This window comes from Prionailurus bengalensis, chromosome D2 (assembly GCF_016509475.1).
Source record: "Prionailurus bengalensis isolate Pbe53 chromosome D2, Fcat_Pben_1.1_paternal_pri, whole genome shotgun sequence".
NCBI classification, from domain to species: Eukaryota; Metazoa; Chordata; class Mammalia; order Carnivora; family Felidae; genus Prionailurus; species Prionailurus bengalensis.
In genome coordinates, this window is record NC_057351.1 from 32,420,327 (window position 1) to 32,438,612 (window position 18,286).

At 39.1% G+C, this 18,286-nt stretch overlaps 1 protein-coding gene and 1 non-coding gene across 3 annotated transcripts in view; one reads left to right on the top strand and one right to left on the bottom strand.

The window, feature by feature from the left end:
- Positions 1 to 18,286, bottom strand: part of ASCC1 (activating signal cointegrator 1 complex subunit 1) — a 111,671-nt gene that overhangs the window by 26,287 nt on the left and 67,098 nt on the right. For both annotated transcript variants that reach the window (XM_043596579.1, XM_043596578.1), the window contains exons 8-9: positions 6,766 to 6,890; positions 814 to 899 (exon numbers count right to left, since the gene is read on the bottom strand). In XM_043596579.1, coding sequence (XP_043452514.1) covers positions 814 to 899; positions 6,766 to 6,890 — 211 coding nt within the window. The remainder of the gene's footprint in view (positions 1 to 813; positions 900 to 6,765; positions 6,891 to 18,286) is intronic.
- On the top strand, positions 6,519 to 6,625 carry LOC122493585. Its single transcript, XR_006299944.1, has one exon. It is a non-coding gene; the product is annotated as a U6 spliceosomal RNA (small nuclear RNA).

Below are 18,286 nucleotides of genomic sequence, written 5' to 3' on the forward strand. Positions count from 1 at the left end.
GGGGAAGGAAAAAGAAAGAGCATTTTTAAAGCTAAAGTTTTTTCTGAAGTTATATACACAGACTCTCTTCCCAACTCTAAAAACCATCCAATGGCTTTGAAAATGTATGACCTAAACCCCTTACAGAACAAGTGAAATGAAGAATTAAAAACCTCTCCATTGTATCAATTTGTTTGTGTTTGCCCAGAGGCACAATGACATGTTAACCTGATGGAGAGGGTATAAATCATGGATATTACAGAATGTGGTCTGTAGGAGAAAGATAAATGCAATCCTGAAGAACCCTTTTTATGGGAATTTCATAGATTACTTTAACACTCAGGAAAGCAAAACCTCAACAGTCAGAGACAGACTGCCTACTTTTCAGACAGAGGCTATTCCTGAGTAAAAACAAATTACAAAACAACTTTAGAGAGCAGTGAGTGAAAAGTCTATTAGAACAAAACAATTCTTTTTCACTTAAAAAATGCAAACTCAGACCTCCAGAGGTAAAATACAAAGTAAAACTCACCACATTAAAATCAACTTATTGCTATGGGTCCAAGTAGTTTAGATACTTGTTTCTTAAATCATCAATTTCAAGTACTCTAATAAGAGACATCACAGCCTCGACAGATTCAAAAAGATTTCCCTTTTCCTTTAGGACATTAGTGGGGTTTTTTTGTTTTTTTTTTTAGCCAGCCTTTCAATCAATGATCCTTATGGGAAGCATGAGAAAAATGTACTTTACTGTTAAAAGGAGAACAACTTGTTTTCCTCTCTTATTTTAGGATACATGCCAAAGAATTTCCAATTCACCTGCTATGTACTGACCTTTAAAATGTTTCGGCCATCAAATGATTCTCTTTCCTTGAAGATGTATTTGCCATCCGCTGTGTAGAGATTGTACCTGCCTTCAGCTGTAAATATTTCAAAGACAATATTAGAAAAGAAGCTTGGGTTACATACGTTTGTTTTCTTTTGGGTTTCTACAGGTATAGCTAGCAAAATGTACTACCTGGAAAGTGGTACAGTGGGAGGGAAAAGCAGCAGGCTGAGTCAAGAGGCCCGGGGTCCAGTCTCAGCTCTGTTATCAACTCCATACACATTTATTCATCCAACACTGTCCAAGCACTCGAGGTAGGTTATGTATGTCATTAGCCATAGTCTTTTTTTTTTTTAATTGAACTATAGTTGACATCAGTGTTGTATTCGCTTCAGGTGTACAACACAGTGACTCAACAATTCTATACATTACTCAGCGTTCACCGTGGTAAGTCTAGTCACCATGTGCCATATGCCATCTGTCATACAACATTATTACAATATTATTGACTATATTCCTTCCCCATGTTGTACTTTTCATCTCTGTAAATTATTATTTTTTTAATATTTATTTATTTTTGAGAGAGAGAGAGACAGCGCAGGAAGGAGAGGGGCAGAGAGAGAGGGAGACACAGACAAGTATCCAAAACAGGCTCCAGGCTCTGAGCTGTCAGCACAGAGCCCGATGTGGGGCTCGAACCCACGAACTGTGAGATCATGACCTGAGCCGAAGTTGGACGCTTAACAGACTGAGCCACCCAGGTGCCCCTATTTTATAACCAGAAATTTGTACCTCTTAATCCTCTTCACCTATTTTGCCCACCCCACCTCTCATCAAACCCTCTGGCAACCATTGGTTTGTTCTCTATAGTTATTAGTCGGCTTCTGTTTTTTGTTTGTTTTTTAGATTCCACATATAAGTAAAATCATTGTGGCATTTGTCTTTCTCTGTCTGATTTATTTCACTTTGCATAATACCCTCTAGGTCCATGTATGTTGTCACAAATGGCAAGAATTCATTCTTTTTTATGGCTGAGTCATATTCTGTTGTATATGTATATACAAGTAGACACACACACACCCCCACATCTTCTTTATCCATTCTAAAAAAAAGATAAGAAATAACAAGTGTTGGCAAGGACATGAGGAAAAGGGAACCCTCATGCACTGTTGGTGGGAATGTAAACTTGGAGCAAAAGGATGGAGGTTCCTCAAAAATTAAAAATAGAAGTACCAAACAATCCAGTAATTCCACTTTTGGGCATTTACCCAAAGAAAACGAAAACACGAATTCAAAGATATATACACCCCTATGTTTATTGCAGCGTTTTTTACAATAGCCAAGATATGGAAGCAGTTAAAATGTCCATCAATAGATGAATGGATAAAAAAGATGTGGGGGGTGTGTGTGTGTGTGTGCTTGTGTGTATAAAATGAACCATATTCTTAAGCAAATTATGTCTCTTCTATGGACCTCAGTTCATTTACACAGTTACGGGTTAAGATTAGGTATCTCCAAAGGTTCCTTGAAGTCTAAAAGCCCAAGATTTTGGGTAAGCTGCATGCCTTTTAAAATATGTAAAAAAACCCAAAAAAAACAAAAAACAAAAAAAAACCATACAAAAACTCACACATTAAGTAGTCAAAAGTGCTGGCAACACTGATTTGGGTTGCAACCAACATGATGTGGGTTGATTTAAGGAACCCCCCCCCCGCAAATGAGAAAGCCCCCTTCAGTTCAAAGGTATCTTTACAGACATTCTACACAGAAATGCAGCAAATCTATGACCTTAGCCTCATCAAAACTATGCTCTAACTCCTTGTGTTAATTTAGCATGCTTATTCCGAAGGACATCCTTGAAATATGGCAGGAAAGAGGATTTCAAAGGAAAGGGATGACAGGTAAGAAAGAGTGAAACACCTGATTCCTATCCCCTTTTCAAGTAAAAATTCATCATACAGAAGAATCCAAGGTATAGAAAATTCAAAGCATCCTTAAGAATTATTTAACCCTCGGAATATTTTCTAAGATATTTACCCTTTCCTGCCTACCAACAGACACTCCAAAAGTATTTGTATTGCCACTTTTGAATATGCTCTTTTATTGTATACAGCTATGGAAACTACCAAGTCAGAACTGGTAAAATATGTCCAGAGCGCTAACTCCACGTGCATAATATAAGTTAGCTAGCTCACTGGAATTACACACTGGTAACTTCTAATGACAAAGTATTCAAAGTATTCAAAGATCAATGACAGGTTCAAAATCTGTAAGTAGCACTAGCCATCAGGGAAATGCAAATCAAAACTAAAATGAGATACCACCTCACATCAAAAATGACAGCAATAATCAAAAAGGTAGATAGTAACAAGTGTCAGCAAAGAAGGAGAGAAACTGGAACCTTCACACACTGCTGGCAGGAATGTAAAATGGTGCAGACACTTTGGAAAACAGTCTGGCAGCTCCTCAAAAAGTTAAACACTGGCTTACCATATGACCCGAAATTTCACTCTTAAGTATATACCCAAAAGAAGCGAAAATATATGCCCACACAAAAACTTGTATGAAAATGTTCACAGCGGCATTAATCCTAACAGTCAAAAAGAAGAAACAATATAAATGTCCGTCAACTGAGAAATGGATAAATAAGATGTGGTACATCCATATAGTGGATGATTATTTGGCAATAAAAAGGGAATGAGGCATGATACATGTTATCACATGGATGAATCCTGTATGCATTATGCTAAGTGAAAGAAGCCAGTCACAAAGGATCATATATTGCATGATTCTATTTATACAAAATATCCAGAGAAAAGGCAAATTTATAGGACAGAAAGTGACTGATGGTGTGTAGGACTGCAAGGTTAAGGAGTCACACCGCCAATGGGGTTTCATTTTGGAGTGATGAAAAGTGTTCTAAAATTGATCGTGGTAATGGCTGCGTAACTCTGACTATACTAAAAATCACTGCATTATATGCTTTCAATGAGTGAATCATACAGTATGTGAATTTATCTCAATGAAAGTGTTATATTCAAACTATCTCTAAGTAAGAAAGGATAACTATACCGTGAACACAGAACATTTTCTTACATGAAGCTCTGGTGCTAACTGAATATAAATCTGGATCCACACAATTTAGAAGATACAGGTTCCTGCATAATTCAACTCTTACATGTCAAAAGGTTAGTTAATAATGGAGCATGGTAAGAGCTCCAAAGAAAGATTTAAGGACTAGGACATTTGCAGAACGTACTACTGATGGTATTAAATGTCTCATAAAATACCATCTGTACCTGCACAGTCCAAATCAGTAGCCACCAGCCATATGTGATTAATTTAATTAATTAAAAGGAATTAAAATGAAAAGGTGACTTTCTCGGTCTCACTAGCCACCTCCAAGTGCTCAATAACTACATGTGGATGGTGGCTACCATACTGGACATTATAGATACAGAATATTTCTATCATCATAGGGAGTACTATTGGATGGTGCTGGATACAATGTATCTTCTGAACCAACGAATCTATTGTATACTCTAGAGCTCTAAAATTCTGTCTTTACATAGTGATGTTAAGATGTACATCACATCAGACGATCTGTGTTTCCAAACTTAAAACTGACCATCCAGAAGAAAATAAATATCAAAAACTCCTTTAAATGTTTGCTCTAGACAAGGTACATACATTTATAAATATGAAGTATTCCAGAAATTTTTTTCCTGAAATTCTACATATTCTTCTGCAATACTATTATCCAAATGAAAGAAACGCATTCCATCAGAAAAAGAGCAAGCATAGAGCTTTGGATTCTATGAACTACCCAAATAAGAGTCTATAGGCTTTGACTGAGTCACTTGAGCCATTTTTGATCTGTGTTCCCAAAGGTAAAACAGTGATTTATTTAGAAAAACCTTAAATAAAATAGGATCTAACATCACAAAACGCTAGAACTGAAAATTAGCCAGCTACATATCTCTTAGTCCTACAATGGCTCTAACCAAATGGGCTTAATATTAAATGACTTCCACTTGGGATCTTTGGTATATATCTGAGATAAAGAAAAGATGCACAGATGACCTTGAACAATGGGGATAAGGGACAACAACCCCCATGCTGTTGAAAATTCATGTGTAGGGGCGCCTGGGTGGCGCAGTGGGTTAAGCGTCTGACTTCAGCCAGGTCACGATCTCGCGGTCTGTGAGTTCGAGCCCCGCGTCAGGCTCTGGGCTGAAGGCTCGGAGCCTGGAGCCTGTTTCCGATTCTGTGTCTCCCTCTCTCTCTGCCCCTCCCCCGTTCATGCTCTGTCTCTCTCTGTCCCAAAAATAAATAAATGTTGAAAAAAAAAATTAAAAAAAAAAAAAATTCATGTGTAACTCTTGACTCCCCTAAAACTAAATTACTATTGTTGACTAAAAGCCTTACTGATAATATAACCAATTAATATATATTTTGTATATTATATGTATTATATACTGTATTCTTATAATAAAGAAAAAAGAAAATATTAAGAAAATCATAAGGAACAGGAAATACATTTATAGTATATACTGTATTTATAGAAAGAATTCCGTGTGTAAGTGAGACCCACACAGTTTAAACCATGTTGTTCAAGGATCAACTGTACTTTGACAAAAAATGGGACACACAAACTGTCCTAAAGTATAAATCTACAAATAGTTTATGGGGTCAAGTCCTGATGGAGATCTCCTCTTCCAACCTAGACTTTCTAAAACCAAGGTCAGGGTCCTAAGCAAAGGAAATAAAACCCATTTCAAATACTTGAATTTGTGGCTCCTGATCAGATAGATGCTGAATGTGCTAGAAAAGCTTTCACTTGCTGGGGAGGGGCAATGGGAAGAAAAGAAGAATCCTTTTTAAATGTAGACTACTGTCCCAAATCAAGGGTTAAAACAAGGCATTTTTATACAAAGGCTTAGAATCCATTTAGATGGATTCTATGCCTTTATACAAAGGCTTAGAATCCATTTTAGAGTAATAAGAAATTATTATTCTAATTCAAGGTTCCTCAACTGTGGTGATACTGACATTTCTAGATACTTCTTTATTGAGGTAGGTTGTCCTGTACACTGTAGGGAGTTAAGCAGCATCCCTGGCCTCTACTCACTAGATGCCAGTAGCAAAGCACCCTCAACTCCTTAAATGTGACAACCAAAAACGTCTCCAGACAATCCCAAATGTCCTCAAGGGGGGCAAAATTGCCCCTATTTGAGAACCACTGGTCTAACCTTTACTTTTACTAGCTAATCTTTCTTCCTTCTTTCTTCTTTTCAAAAAAAGTCACCAAATATTGCATGGGACACACTTATACTTTTATTTATTTTTATTTTTTTAAAGTCCCCTCATTTATTTGAAGGGGCAGAGGGACAGAGAGAGAGAGAATCCCAAGCAGGGTCCGCACAGTCAGCACGGAGCCCAACGCGGGGCTCAACCCCAACGAAGATCATGACCCAAGCCAAACTCGAGAGTTGGACACTTAACCAACTGAGACACCCAGGCACCTCTGGGACATACTTATATTAAAATAATTATTCACTGTTTACCTAAATTCACCTGGGCATCCTGTATTTCTATTTGCTAAATCTGGCAATGCTATGGGCAACAGAAATCAAAGATCTAGAATGTCATGGTCCCATGCTAGATGTCTCTGCCCACTTCCACTGTGCTCATCAAAACAAGGCAAAGGTTTGTGCTCGCTTCGGCAGCACATACACTAAACTTGGAACGACACAGAGAAGATGAGCACGGCCTCTGCGCAAGGGTGATGCGCAGATTCGTGAAGCTTCCATATTAAAACAACAAAACGAAAAAAACAACTCAAAGGTTCAAAAAAAGATATACCAGAGGCTCTTTGATACCCTGTTTTGTTTGAACCCCAGGGATATCATAAGGCCTTACTGATCACAAACTATGCTATAGTTCTATGTGGGACTTACCATTGGGGTCCTTCCTGAATAGAGTGTTCATGACTGTAGCATGGAGTTTCACACTATTCCACTCTTTCACTATTAGTCCAGATGCCTGAAAACGTTCCAGCACTCGATCGACTAATTCTTGCAGCCTGGAGCAATTGAAGACAGAAGTATAAAAATCTTAGTAAAGTCCTAAATCCCTGATTACTGATTGAACATTTACAGAGTATCTGCTCTGGGCCAATCACTGTACAAGACCATGCGTAAGAGGAGGGAGAGAAAAGGCACGTGGTGCTCACAGCCTTATGGAGCAGATGGAGATGGAAACCAATAACTGTAATATATCATGGTGAGCGTTAAGGGAGGGATCAACCGTACATGGAGAGGGCCAGGTTTTCACAGGAGGTTTAAACATGACCTTGAAGCTTAGCATCTTGGGACAGGGCTCAAGAAGCCAGGCTCAATAGAGACATGCCTAAAAGGAAGTGCCTTATTGCTTCATCTAGTCACAGAACCTAAAGCTACCAGGTGGGCAATATGTTTCTGCCAGGATCAAAGGAGGTCTGGCACAACTCTTAAGACATTTGCTCACTGGGAAAGAGCACGCACTGTGAAGATCCCCGTAGCCTTGGACACTATCTCAGTGTTTCACTGAGGCTGAAGCATAGTACCCATAAAGACAACTATAGGAAAATCCATAGGCTGCGTGACCATTCCTCATGTGGACTCCAGGTAGCTCTAAGCAGTAAGGGTTCTGCAGTGGTTGTGTTCTATCTCGGCAACGACCATTCACTCTAGCACCTCCACCAGAAACAATGCTTGCACAGAAGTTTTCATTCTATGCAGGTGTTTTGCTCAACAGCTTGAAGAACTTCCTTTAACACTTCTTGTAAGGCTATTCTAGTGGTGATGAACTCTTCAGCTTTTGTCTGTCTGGAAAACTCTTTTCTCTCTCCTTCAGTTCTGAAGAACAGCTTTGCTGGTTGTGCCGACAAGAGGGGTCAGCATCCCAGCAAGTGTGTGGTGAGCAGGCCTCAGGAAGCAGCCATCTTCTGTGACCACCCACTCATCTGATGGTAAAATGCAGCCTGTGGTTTCTACATCATGTGCCAAAATGTCCACTCTGAGACTGAGGCAGCTGTCACTGGATATGTACCGAGTCCATATCAAATGACAGAGCAGTGCACCTGGTGGCAAGTGCAGGGAGCAGCCTGCACCTTCAACCCTTCCTTAGCCACCTCTGAGATTAGTGCTGATCCTGACATCCCTGACCCAAAATAATCTCCCATTAGTCACTAGCGTACTAATGAACAATAGACTTCACATTTTTTGTACTTCACATTTTTAGATGTGCTGGTAAGAGTCTTTTGGGTCAAACATCACCTCTTTTCCTGGATACAAGTAGCCCTGAGAAACTTAGAGAGTTTGGGAATCTTCCATTGCTTCTTGGGCCATGGCCCAAGTGTAATGGCCCACAGTGTAAGCACTGTGGCCAGTGAGCAGAGCTAGACAGGTTTGCTTTATGTGAGATATGGGCCAAACCCACCTGTGTGGCCCATTTTGTGGCCCATCTTGCCTCAGGCAGAATACTCTGGCTACAGCAACTCAGTTGCTTGAGGTCTGTCTCCAAGTGGACAGCAGCCTCTAGTACCCCTACCCTCCAGTGACCTTTCACTCGTTTAGACGTGGGCAAAACAACTCTTTTTGCTTGCACTGCATACACTGCAGCAAGAGGAAGCTACGTCCCCCAGAAACTGACTCGGGAACACAAACAATTATCTTCCTTTTCATGGTCTGCAGGTTCCAAAGTTCCAAATGAATCTTCTTAAAATTCTAAGTTCTTTATCTTGTGTTTTTTTTTTTTTAATGAAATACTATCCATGAACCAAAAAATATTTGTAAATGAGTAAGGCATAGTTAACATTATTATTTATAATAATAATAATAATAATAATAAATTATAATCATAAATACTCATGTCCCCTCCACCAAACTTCAGAACTAGAACACAGGGCTGGCACTAGGGTGAGGCAAGTGAGGAAATTACTTTGGGCACAAAATTTAAGAGGGTGCCAAAAAATGCAGTAACCTAAATAAATCATACAGTTTATTTTTTTATTAATTTATTATTTTAAAGTTTATTTTGAGAGAGAGAGCGAGCACACGTGTGCAAGAGTGGGGGAGGTGCAGAGAGAGAAGGAGAAAGAGAGAATCCCAAGCAGGCTCCACGCTGTCAGCGCAGAGCCCAATGTGGGACTCGAACTCAAGAACCACGAGGTGATGACCTGAACAGAAATCAAGAGTTGGACACTTAACTGACCAAGCCACCCAGGCGCACCCATGTGGTTTTTTTTTTTTTAAAGATTTTATTTTATTTTGGAGAGAGAGTGTGAACATGTGAGTGGGGGAGGGGCAGAGAGAGAGAGGGAGAGAGAGAATCCCAAGCAGGCTCCACGCCCCAGCGCAAAGCCCAACATGAGGCTTAATCTCATGACTGTGAGACCATGACCTGAGCTGAAATCAAGAGTTGGATGCTTAACCTACTGAGTAACACAGGTGCCCCAATAAATCATGTCTTAATGCAGTATTTTTAAAAATCAAAATTAATGAAAAAAAAATCCATGACGAACAGAGTCTCAAAATTTTGAATGAAGTTGGGGCCAGTACTGCCGAGTCCGCCCTTTGCATCAGGATCCAGTGTGGCTGGCATGGGGTAGAACGTTACACAACACACCGGTCGCTCAGGATGCTCCAGGCTCTGGAGACCTTAGGGACCCCCTGCTGCCCCATGACCTCAGCACTCCTCAACATGCACATTTTCTTACCAGGCTTCCTCCACTGAGCGGCTTGACAACTGCCACCTCTGTGCCTTCTGTTCCCTGGGCTACAGTTTCCACCTATGCAGATCCTTCCAGGCCCAACTCAAATCCCACTCTTCCAGGAAGCCTTTATAGCCACCCTAACACCCCCACTCCCCTGTATCTGTGAGCAATGACTCTGCCCTTCTCTGAAATGCTGCTTCACTTACGTGTGCTTTCCTTAGCATTCTCAGTGACAGTCCCTTGCTATTTCAGTCTGTCTGTCCTGTTCCTCTACTAGATTATATGCTCAAGAGCATGTTGTATTTGTTTTGTATCTTCCAGTGCACCATTATACTTGGCTTTCAGTAACTACTGGCTGTGATTGGGTAACTGATGGATGTGACTGATTAAAAACTGAGAAGTGAATGTAAAAAATAAAATAAATGAGGTCTTGAAGTATCGCTGAAGATTTGCAGATAAAACCAGTGAAGGAAGGACACTTCAAGCAGAAGAAACAGCATGTGCAAAGATGCCAAGGCATGCACGATCACATCTTATTTGGAAAACTGATTACTGAATATAGCTATAGCAGAGAATGAGGGAAAAAGAACAGTGGAGATGAGCTTGATGTAAGTAGTGGTTGGACCATCAGAAGCCACGGAGATTTAAAAAAGAGAACGATGTGGTCAGATGTCCATTTCTGAAAGCTGACTCTAGCAGAGTAGAAAACACTTTAGAAGGAGAAGAGACCAGAGGTACAGAAGTCAACTAGAGTGGTAGTATCAAGCACTATTCTAAGCACTTGAGATCTGTTAACACGTTTAATCCTCACAATGAATTATTATCCCCATTTTACCAATGAGGAAACTGAGGCACAGACAAGTTATAAAACTTGACCAAAATCATATTAACTAATTGGTGGCAGACCCCAAATCAGAATCCATGCCGTGTGGCTTCCGAGTACGTGCCTTAAGGACTGCGCTATAAAGGGGGAAAGGATGAAAACAACTTTGTCCCCACATTCCTAAAGGGAAAATAAAAATCTATTCACACTGCGCAGAACTCTAATTTTACAGTTAGCTGATCCAATTAATTGTGCATGTGGATCTCCAAGCAAAGACCTACATTATTTTGGGTCTAAAGTTTCTGATTAACTAACACCATGACAGAACAATAAGGTTTTGAAATACTTCTGAATGCTACAACATAACTTAAGTCTGAATATAACCAAGGACTTCAAAATCTACCTCAATTACAAATCACAGCAGAATGATGCCCTTCTTTTCTCTCCCCTCTATTAAAGAAAAAGAAGTGAATAGGGAGTTCAACTAGACAGAAACAGGGAGCAAGAAATATTAGAGGAAGGAAATTAAATAGACTAAATGAAAGAAACCAATTTCCAGCTCTGTCTTTCTGGAAAATTAAGATTTCTGTCCAATTCAAGACTTATTAGGACTTTGAAGGAACTGAAGTCCTTTAAAAAGTTCTAGTCTAACCTCTCATTTTATGCAAGAGGAGTAAAGCACAGACAGTCAGGACAGAGACCAGAATCCAAATCGGTTCTGCTGTTATCAATTCACTGTGCATTCCACAAAGGCTGGCTCTTTATCTTATCCCCTGTTTCACCCTGGCACCTAAATTAATGCCTAATTGACACATAATCAGTTCTCAGTCAAGAGCTGTTGCATGCACACACGATTCACAGATGACAAATATTCTGGAGTTCTATTAAAAGAATTTAAGGGTACTTGGGTACAGTCACTAAATTTCAGGTTGATGTCATACATACCGCGTTGGACAATATGTCCATATATTTCTAAAAGTATAGCCTCCTGATTCTTTCTTCATTGATCCTTTCCTGGTTGACTATGAATGAGTCACAGAGCTGCTCTATGCCTTTCTTCCTCATAACAGAATTAAAAATAATATAGGGTTGCTATGTAAAAATGATGTATTATTCTTAAGTAGCTTTATCATTTAGACAGTGCTTTGAATTTGAAAACAGAAGCCAGTTATTAATGCCTTAAATCTAAGCTCTTAGTTTAAAAGGCCTGTAAGCGCTCCAGAGCTCAAGCATTCCAGAGGCATCTTTACAGATATGTATTTGCATTGCAGGAAGATCACTGACTTCCTAGAAAGTACAAATTCCAGGCTTTTGTTTGGGATTTTTTTTCCAGTTTAATTCAGTCCCATACAGTTAGTATTTCCTGAGAGATTACTGCACACAGGCATTATGCTGGTCTCTAAGAAAAAGAAGAACCACACGAGGGGCGCCTGGGCGGCTCAGGTGGTTAAGCATCCAACTCTAGATGTCAGCTCAGGTCATGATCTCATGGTTAATGAGTCTGGGCCCTGTGTGGGGCTCTGCGCTGATGGTGCAGAGCCTGCTTGGGATTCTCTCTGCCCCTCTCTTTCTCTCACTCTTTTTCAAAATAAATAAATAAATGAACCTTAAAAAGAAGACTAAGCAAACAGCCCTTTGTATTAAGGAGCTTATAATCTACTGAGGTAACTATAAAGAAGACTCTGATAATGACACAAGCAAGACAAGGTGCTTCAGGTAATTTAAACGTGGAAAAGAGTATAGCTGCTTTGGGAACAGAATAGGCTGTTAGGAGGATGGGCTCAGGACAGGAAGCTAACTATACTCAATTCATCTTGTGTATCTGCTGAACGAGTGAACGACTTAGGTGAATAACATTCACTAAACATCTATGAACCTGAATTTTAAAAGTCACTGGATATACAGTGCTGAATAAGAGTACTCCCTGCCATGAAGAATCTTATAGTCTATTTAAGAAAAGGAAAAAAAAAGATAGCAAAAAGGAAAAAGATGAGGAGTAACATGAGAGAAGTTTTAGTCACAAGACACAACACTAACAAAGACCCAAAGAATCATCAATAAGCAGTGAAGTTGGCTAGGGCCTGGGGGTAAGTAAGTGCAAAGCAGTGGAAGATCAAGTTGAAATATTAAGTTGGTTTCCTACTGGAAGATCTTGAATGCTAGACTGAGGAATATTAATTAATTCAAAAGGTATGTGGGACACCTGGGTGGCTCAGTCAGTTGAGCGTCGGACTTCGGCTCAGGTCATGATCTCGCAGTTTGTGGGTAAGAGCCCCATATCAGGCTCTGTGCTGACAGTTCGGAGCCTGGAGCCTGCTTTGGATTCTGTGTCTTCCTACCTCTCTCAAAAATGAATAAACGTTAAAAAAAAAAAAGAGAGAGAGATGAAATGATGGTAGATGTTTTCTCTCTTTTTTAAGGTTCTTATTTAAATACCAGTTAGTTAGCATACAGCGTAATATTAGTTCCAGGAGTAAAATATAGTGATTCAATGCTTCCGTACGTCACCCAGTGCTCATCAACTGCAAATGTATTTTACTTCCCATCACCTATTTTACCCATTCCCACCACACAACTCCCCTCTGGTAACCATCACTTTGTTCTCCATAGGTAAGAGTCTGTTTCTTGGTTTGCCTCTATTTTTCCCCTTTGTTCATTTGTCTTGTTTCTTAAATTCCACCTGAGTGGAATCATATGGTATTTGTCTTCCTCTGACTTATTTCACTTACCATAATACTTACTCTCTAGCTCCATCCATGTCACTGCAAATGGCAAGATTTCATTCTTTTTGGCAGCTGAATATTATTCCATTGTGTGTATGTATGTATGTACATGTACACACATACATCTTTATCCATTCATCAATCAGTGGATACCTGGGCTGTTTCCATAATTTGGCTATTGTTGACGATGCTCAAACACCAGGGTACATGTATCCCTTTGAATTAGTATTTTTGTATTATTTGGGAAAATACCTATCAATGCAATTTCTGGGTTGTAGGGTAGTTCTATTTTTAACTTTTTGAGGAACCTCCACACTGTTTTCCAGAGTGGTTGCACCAGTTTGCATTCCCACCAACACTGCAGGAGGGTTCCCCTTTCTCCATATCCTCACCAACACTTGTTGTTTTTGTGTTGTTGAGTTTAGCCATTTTGACAGGTGTGAAGTGATATCTCATTATAGTTTTGATTTGAATTTCTGATGGGAAATTTCTAAGCAAGTAACTCCTATGGCATATAGGTTATGCCTCAGGACAAATGCAGTTTTATTTCATGGGATCTACAGGCACTGACATAAAAGTGATTTCTAGGTTACGTGTTATGAGAAGAATGAACTGTCAACCCACGTGTGTAATGTGGTCCTGTCTGTGTAAAACAATATGCATAGTACATGATGCCTCTCAGCATTATTTGTCCTGTGTACCGTCTACCAGGTGGCAGGGTCAGGGCAGGGGGTAAGGGAGCCAGTTAATTTTCACTTTACCCATCTGTAAGCCTTTACATTCATAAGAGAAAACAATGTAAAGAGAAGAAGCTTGGCTGTGAAAGGAAGATGGCAAGCCAAAAGATATGCCAGGCTGCATAGCTGTGGATTTTAACTCTTAACTGCACACATACATACACTTGTCTCATCTTCTTTTCACCAAACTTCTCAAAAGAGCAGTCTGTGTCCAAGACCTCTGTCTTCTTTTTTTAATTTTTCATTTATTTTTGAGAGACAGAACAAGAGTGGGGGAGGGGCAGAGAGAGAGAGGGAGACACAGAATCTGAAGGAGGGTCCAGGCTCTGAGCTGTAAGCACGGAGCCCGACGTGGGGCTCAAACTCATGAACTGCGAGATCCTGACCTGAGCTGAAGTTGGGTGCTTAACCTAACCAAGCCACCCAGGCGCCCCTGTCTCCAATTGTTCTTAATCCCCTTTTCTGCCCCAGCATGAACACGAGCTTCACAGTCAGAGCCAGGTCAAATTATAATTCTACCACTTACAAATACACACTAATTACTGCTGACCCTAACCTGACCAAGTAAAGGTGGACAGGTAGAACACTTGCCTGTTATAGCCACATTATTGAAAAGGAAAATCAGATAAGCTAAAGGGAAAAAAAATCACTTGCCATCTGGAAGGAACCACTGATAAGATTTTTATGTATTGAGATTAAGGGATTTATTTCTCTCTTGCTCTCTCTTCCACTTCCGAGGGGGAGAAAAGTAAACGTGTATTTATAAATTGTCTTGTAAACTGTTTTCATCACATAATACTCTATATAGTGAATATCTGCTGTTTTTCCAAGACACAATTTTTAGTCGATCCCTAGTATTCTCTATTCTACAGTGTTCTATAGTTTATTTCCCACTCTTCTGTTTGTGATATTTACGTTGCTTCCAGTATATACTATTACAGGCAATACTGTAATAGATCTATCTCCCACATACAGTGAACTGTCCACATATGTGATTAATTCCACCAGAAAAATTCCCATAGGGAGAATTAGCAAGTCCAAGGAGTATAAAATAAAACTGTTGGTATAAAGTGCCAGCTTGCTTTCTGAAAAGCTTTTCCTAATTTATACCTTTAGCAGCAGTGGACTTCTCATGTCATTTATCAAACATCTACTTAGTTTTCTTCTATTTTTTAAAATTTGTGTTTTCTTTTAATAGTTTAGTGCTTAGGTAGATTTCAGGTCCTTAAAATAAGGGTCATTTTACCCATTTTTGTATCTCTTATGGTGCCTAAAACAGTGTCTAAACAGTGTCTAGAACTAACAATTTGTTAGTACTGAACTACTTATTTTGGGGTATTTATCTTTTGTCCAACCACTTATTACACTGATTAGCACTTTTACTGTTTCCTTATCAATTTTAGAGCTTTTTTTTAGTAGACTATAATGTTATCCTCAGTGGCAATTTTTGTCTTCATCTGTCTTCTGTTTTATAGCTTAGGATTTAGCATGAACTTTCCGAACAATGTGTTTAAGAGTGATGGTGGTTACATCGTGCTTTATTTCTGAATATAATGGCAATAACAAACCCAGTAAATTACCATTCAATAGGATTGTTGGTTTCTGCTTTAAAATTGTTATTTATCACATTAGGCAATATCTTTCTGTTTTCTGAAAGTTTTTAATGAAAAAAAAACAGGCTGAATTTCATCAGCAGGCTTTTAGGCATGTATTTAGACATTTTTAAATTTGATCTATTGAGTTGGATGTTATTAGATTTTCTGGTCTTACTTCATCTTTGTGTTCCTGAGATAAACCAGCTTAGTCATAATGGATCCTATTCATCGGACTCCTACACACCACCTTCAGAAAACTGCCAAATCCAGCAGATTTTACTCTTCTTGCATCCACGTACCAATTCTCATAGCTCTGTTCTAGTTCAGGCCTTGTTTCTCACCTGCATTCCTGTAATGACTTTTAACTACTTCCCCCTCCTGCTCCTGGCTCTTCATTTCAATTACATATGTAGTCTGTAATTTCATTAAGTTTATATAGAACATTTGGGGAGAACTGACATCTTTATGAAATTAAGTCTATCAATGAACATGAGCAATCTCTCATGTATATATATTGTAATTGATAAGTTACAATTATACTGTAACTTATAATTATTGAGTATAATTTATAATTTTCTGCAAAAAGGTCTTACACATACTTTATTATAGTTATTTCCTAAGTACCTATGAGTTTTGTTGCTACCATAAATGGATGGTGTCTTCTTATTTATTTTTCATTTCCTCATTGTTACTGCTCTAACCTGGCTACCTACTTTCATCTCTAGCCTAGATTGCATTTAGCCTAGATTTGCAATCAGATTTAGATTCTGATTTCCCCACTTGCATTCTTTCCCCCTCTAATCCATTCTCCCACACATGACCTTTTTAAAAATATCATGTCATTATATTGCTTAAAACCTTTTGGTCCACCTAGGGAAAAAAAATACCAATTCTTTACCAACTGTCTAAACCTTGTGTAATCTGGTCTCTCTGCCTCTCTGGCCTCATTTCCCTTGTTTATCTTCCTGGTCTTCTTTAAGTGCTGAAACACACTAGGCTCTTTCTCAAGGTCTTTGCACTTGCTCTTCTCTCTGCCTCATACACTCTTACCACAATTCCTTTGTATCCTTGAAGTCTGAACTCAAATGTCAATTCCTTACAGATGCCTTCCCTGGCCACTGCATCTAAAAGTAGGTTCCCCTATGTTATTCTTCTTATCCTCCTGTTTGTTTCTTTTGTAGAATCTATTATAATTTATAATTATTCTATTGACTCTTTTGGTCTGTTTCCTCTTTAGGCAGCTACACCCGGATCTGGAGGATCCAAGAGGGTCCCACTCACATGACTGGAGCCTTGGTGCCGGCTGTCAACTGGGGACACCTAAATTCTTTTCCTTGAGGTCTTTTTTCCAGCCAGAGAGTTTGGACTTCCCTAAATAGCAACCAAGTCCTAAGAGGTTAACTTTGAAAACAAAAGAGCTGCAAAATCTCTTCAGGCCTAGCAATGACAGATTTGCAAATCATTCCTGTCCCATTCCGTTAGTCAAAGCAAGTCACAGGGCTGGGTATCTTTCATAAATGACATTTTCTGTTTGTTGCTCCTATACAGAACTATACTAATTTTATAGCTAATCACTTTGTTAAACTCTCTTCTTATTTCTAGTAACTTGGTCATTGTAGATAATAACCTTGCTGTATTTCTGGTCAGAAAATGTGATTTGTAAGATACCAACTCACTGAAATGTATTAAGCCTTACTTTACAGTCTACTGTGTGATCAATTTTTGTCAGCTGTTACGTATACCTGAAAAGAATATGAATTATCTAATTGCTGGGTGTATAATTCCAGAAATGACTTATTGCATTAAAATTGCTCATTGTTTTTATATTTGCTTACTTTTTAATTTACATCCAAGTTAGTTAGCATATAGTGCTATAATAATTTCAGGAGGAGATTCCAGTGATTCATCCCCTATGTATAACACCCAGTACTCATCCCAACAAGTGTCCTCCCTAATGCCCCTTACCCATTTAGCCCATCCCCCTACCCACAACCCCTCCAGCAACCCTCAGTTTGTTCTCTGTATTTAAGAGTCTCTTATGTTTTGTCCCCCTCCTTGTTTTTATATTATTTTTGCTTCCCTTCCCTTATGTTTATCTGTTTTGTCTCTTCAAGTCCTCATGAGTGAAGTCGTATGATTTTTGTCTTTCTCTTAATTTCACTTACCATAATACCCTCGAGTTCCATCCATGTAGTTGCAAATGGCAAGATTTCATTCTTTTTGATTGCCGAGTAATACTCCATTCTATATATATACCACATCTTTATCCATTCATCCATCGATAGACATTTGGGCTCTTTCCATACTTTGGCTATTGTTGATAGTGCTGCTACAAACATTGGGGTGCATGTGCCCCTTTGAAACAGCACACCTGTATCCCTTGGATAAATACCTAGTAGTGCAATTGCTGGGTTGTAGGGTAGTTCTATTTTTAATTTTTTGAGGAATCTCCATACTGTTTTCCAGAGTGGCTGCACCAGTCTGCATTCACACCAGCAGTGCAAAAGAGATCCCTTTTCTCTGCATCCTTGCCAACATCTGTTGTTGCCTGAGTTGTTAATGTTAGCCATTCTGACTGGTGTGAGGTGGTATCTTATTGTGGTTTTGATTTGTATTTCCCTGATGATGAGTGATGTTGAGCATTTCTTCATGCGTCTGTTAGCCTTCTTCTTTGGACAAGTGTCTATTCATGTCTTTTGCCCATTTCTTCAATGGATTACTTGTTTTTTTGGGTGTTGAGTTTGATAAGTTCTTTACAGATTTTCGATTCTAGCCCTTTATTTTATAGGTCATTTGCAAATATCTTCTCCCATTCCGTCAGTTGTCTTTTAGTTTTGCTGATTGT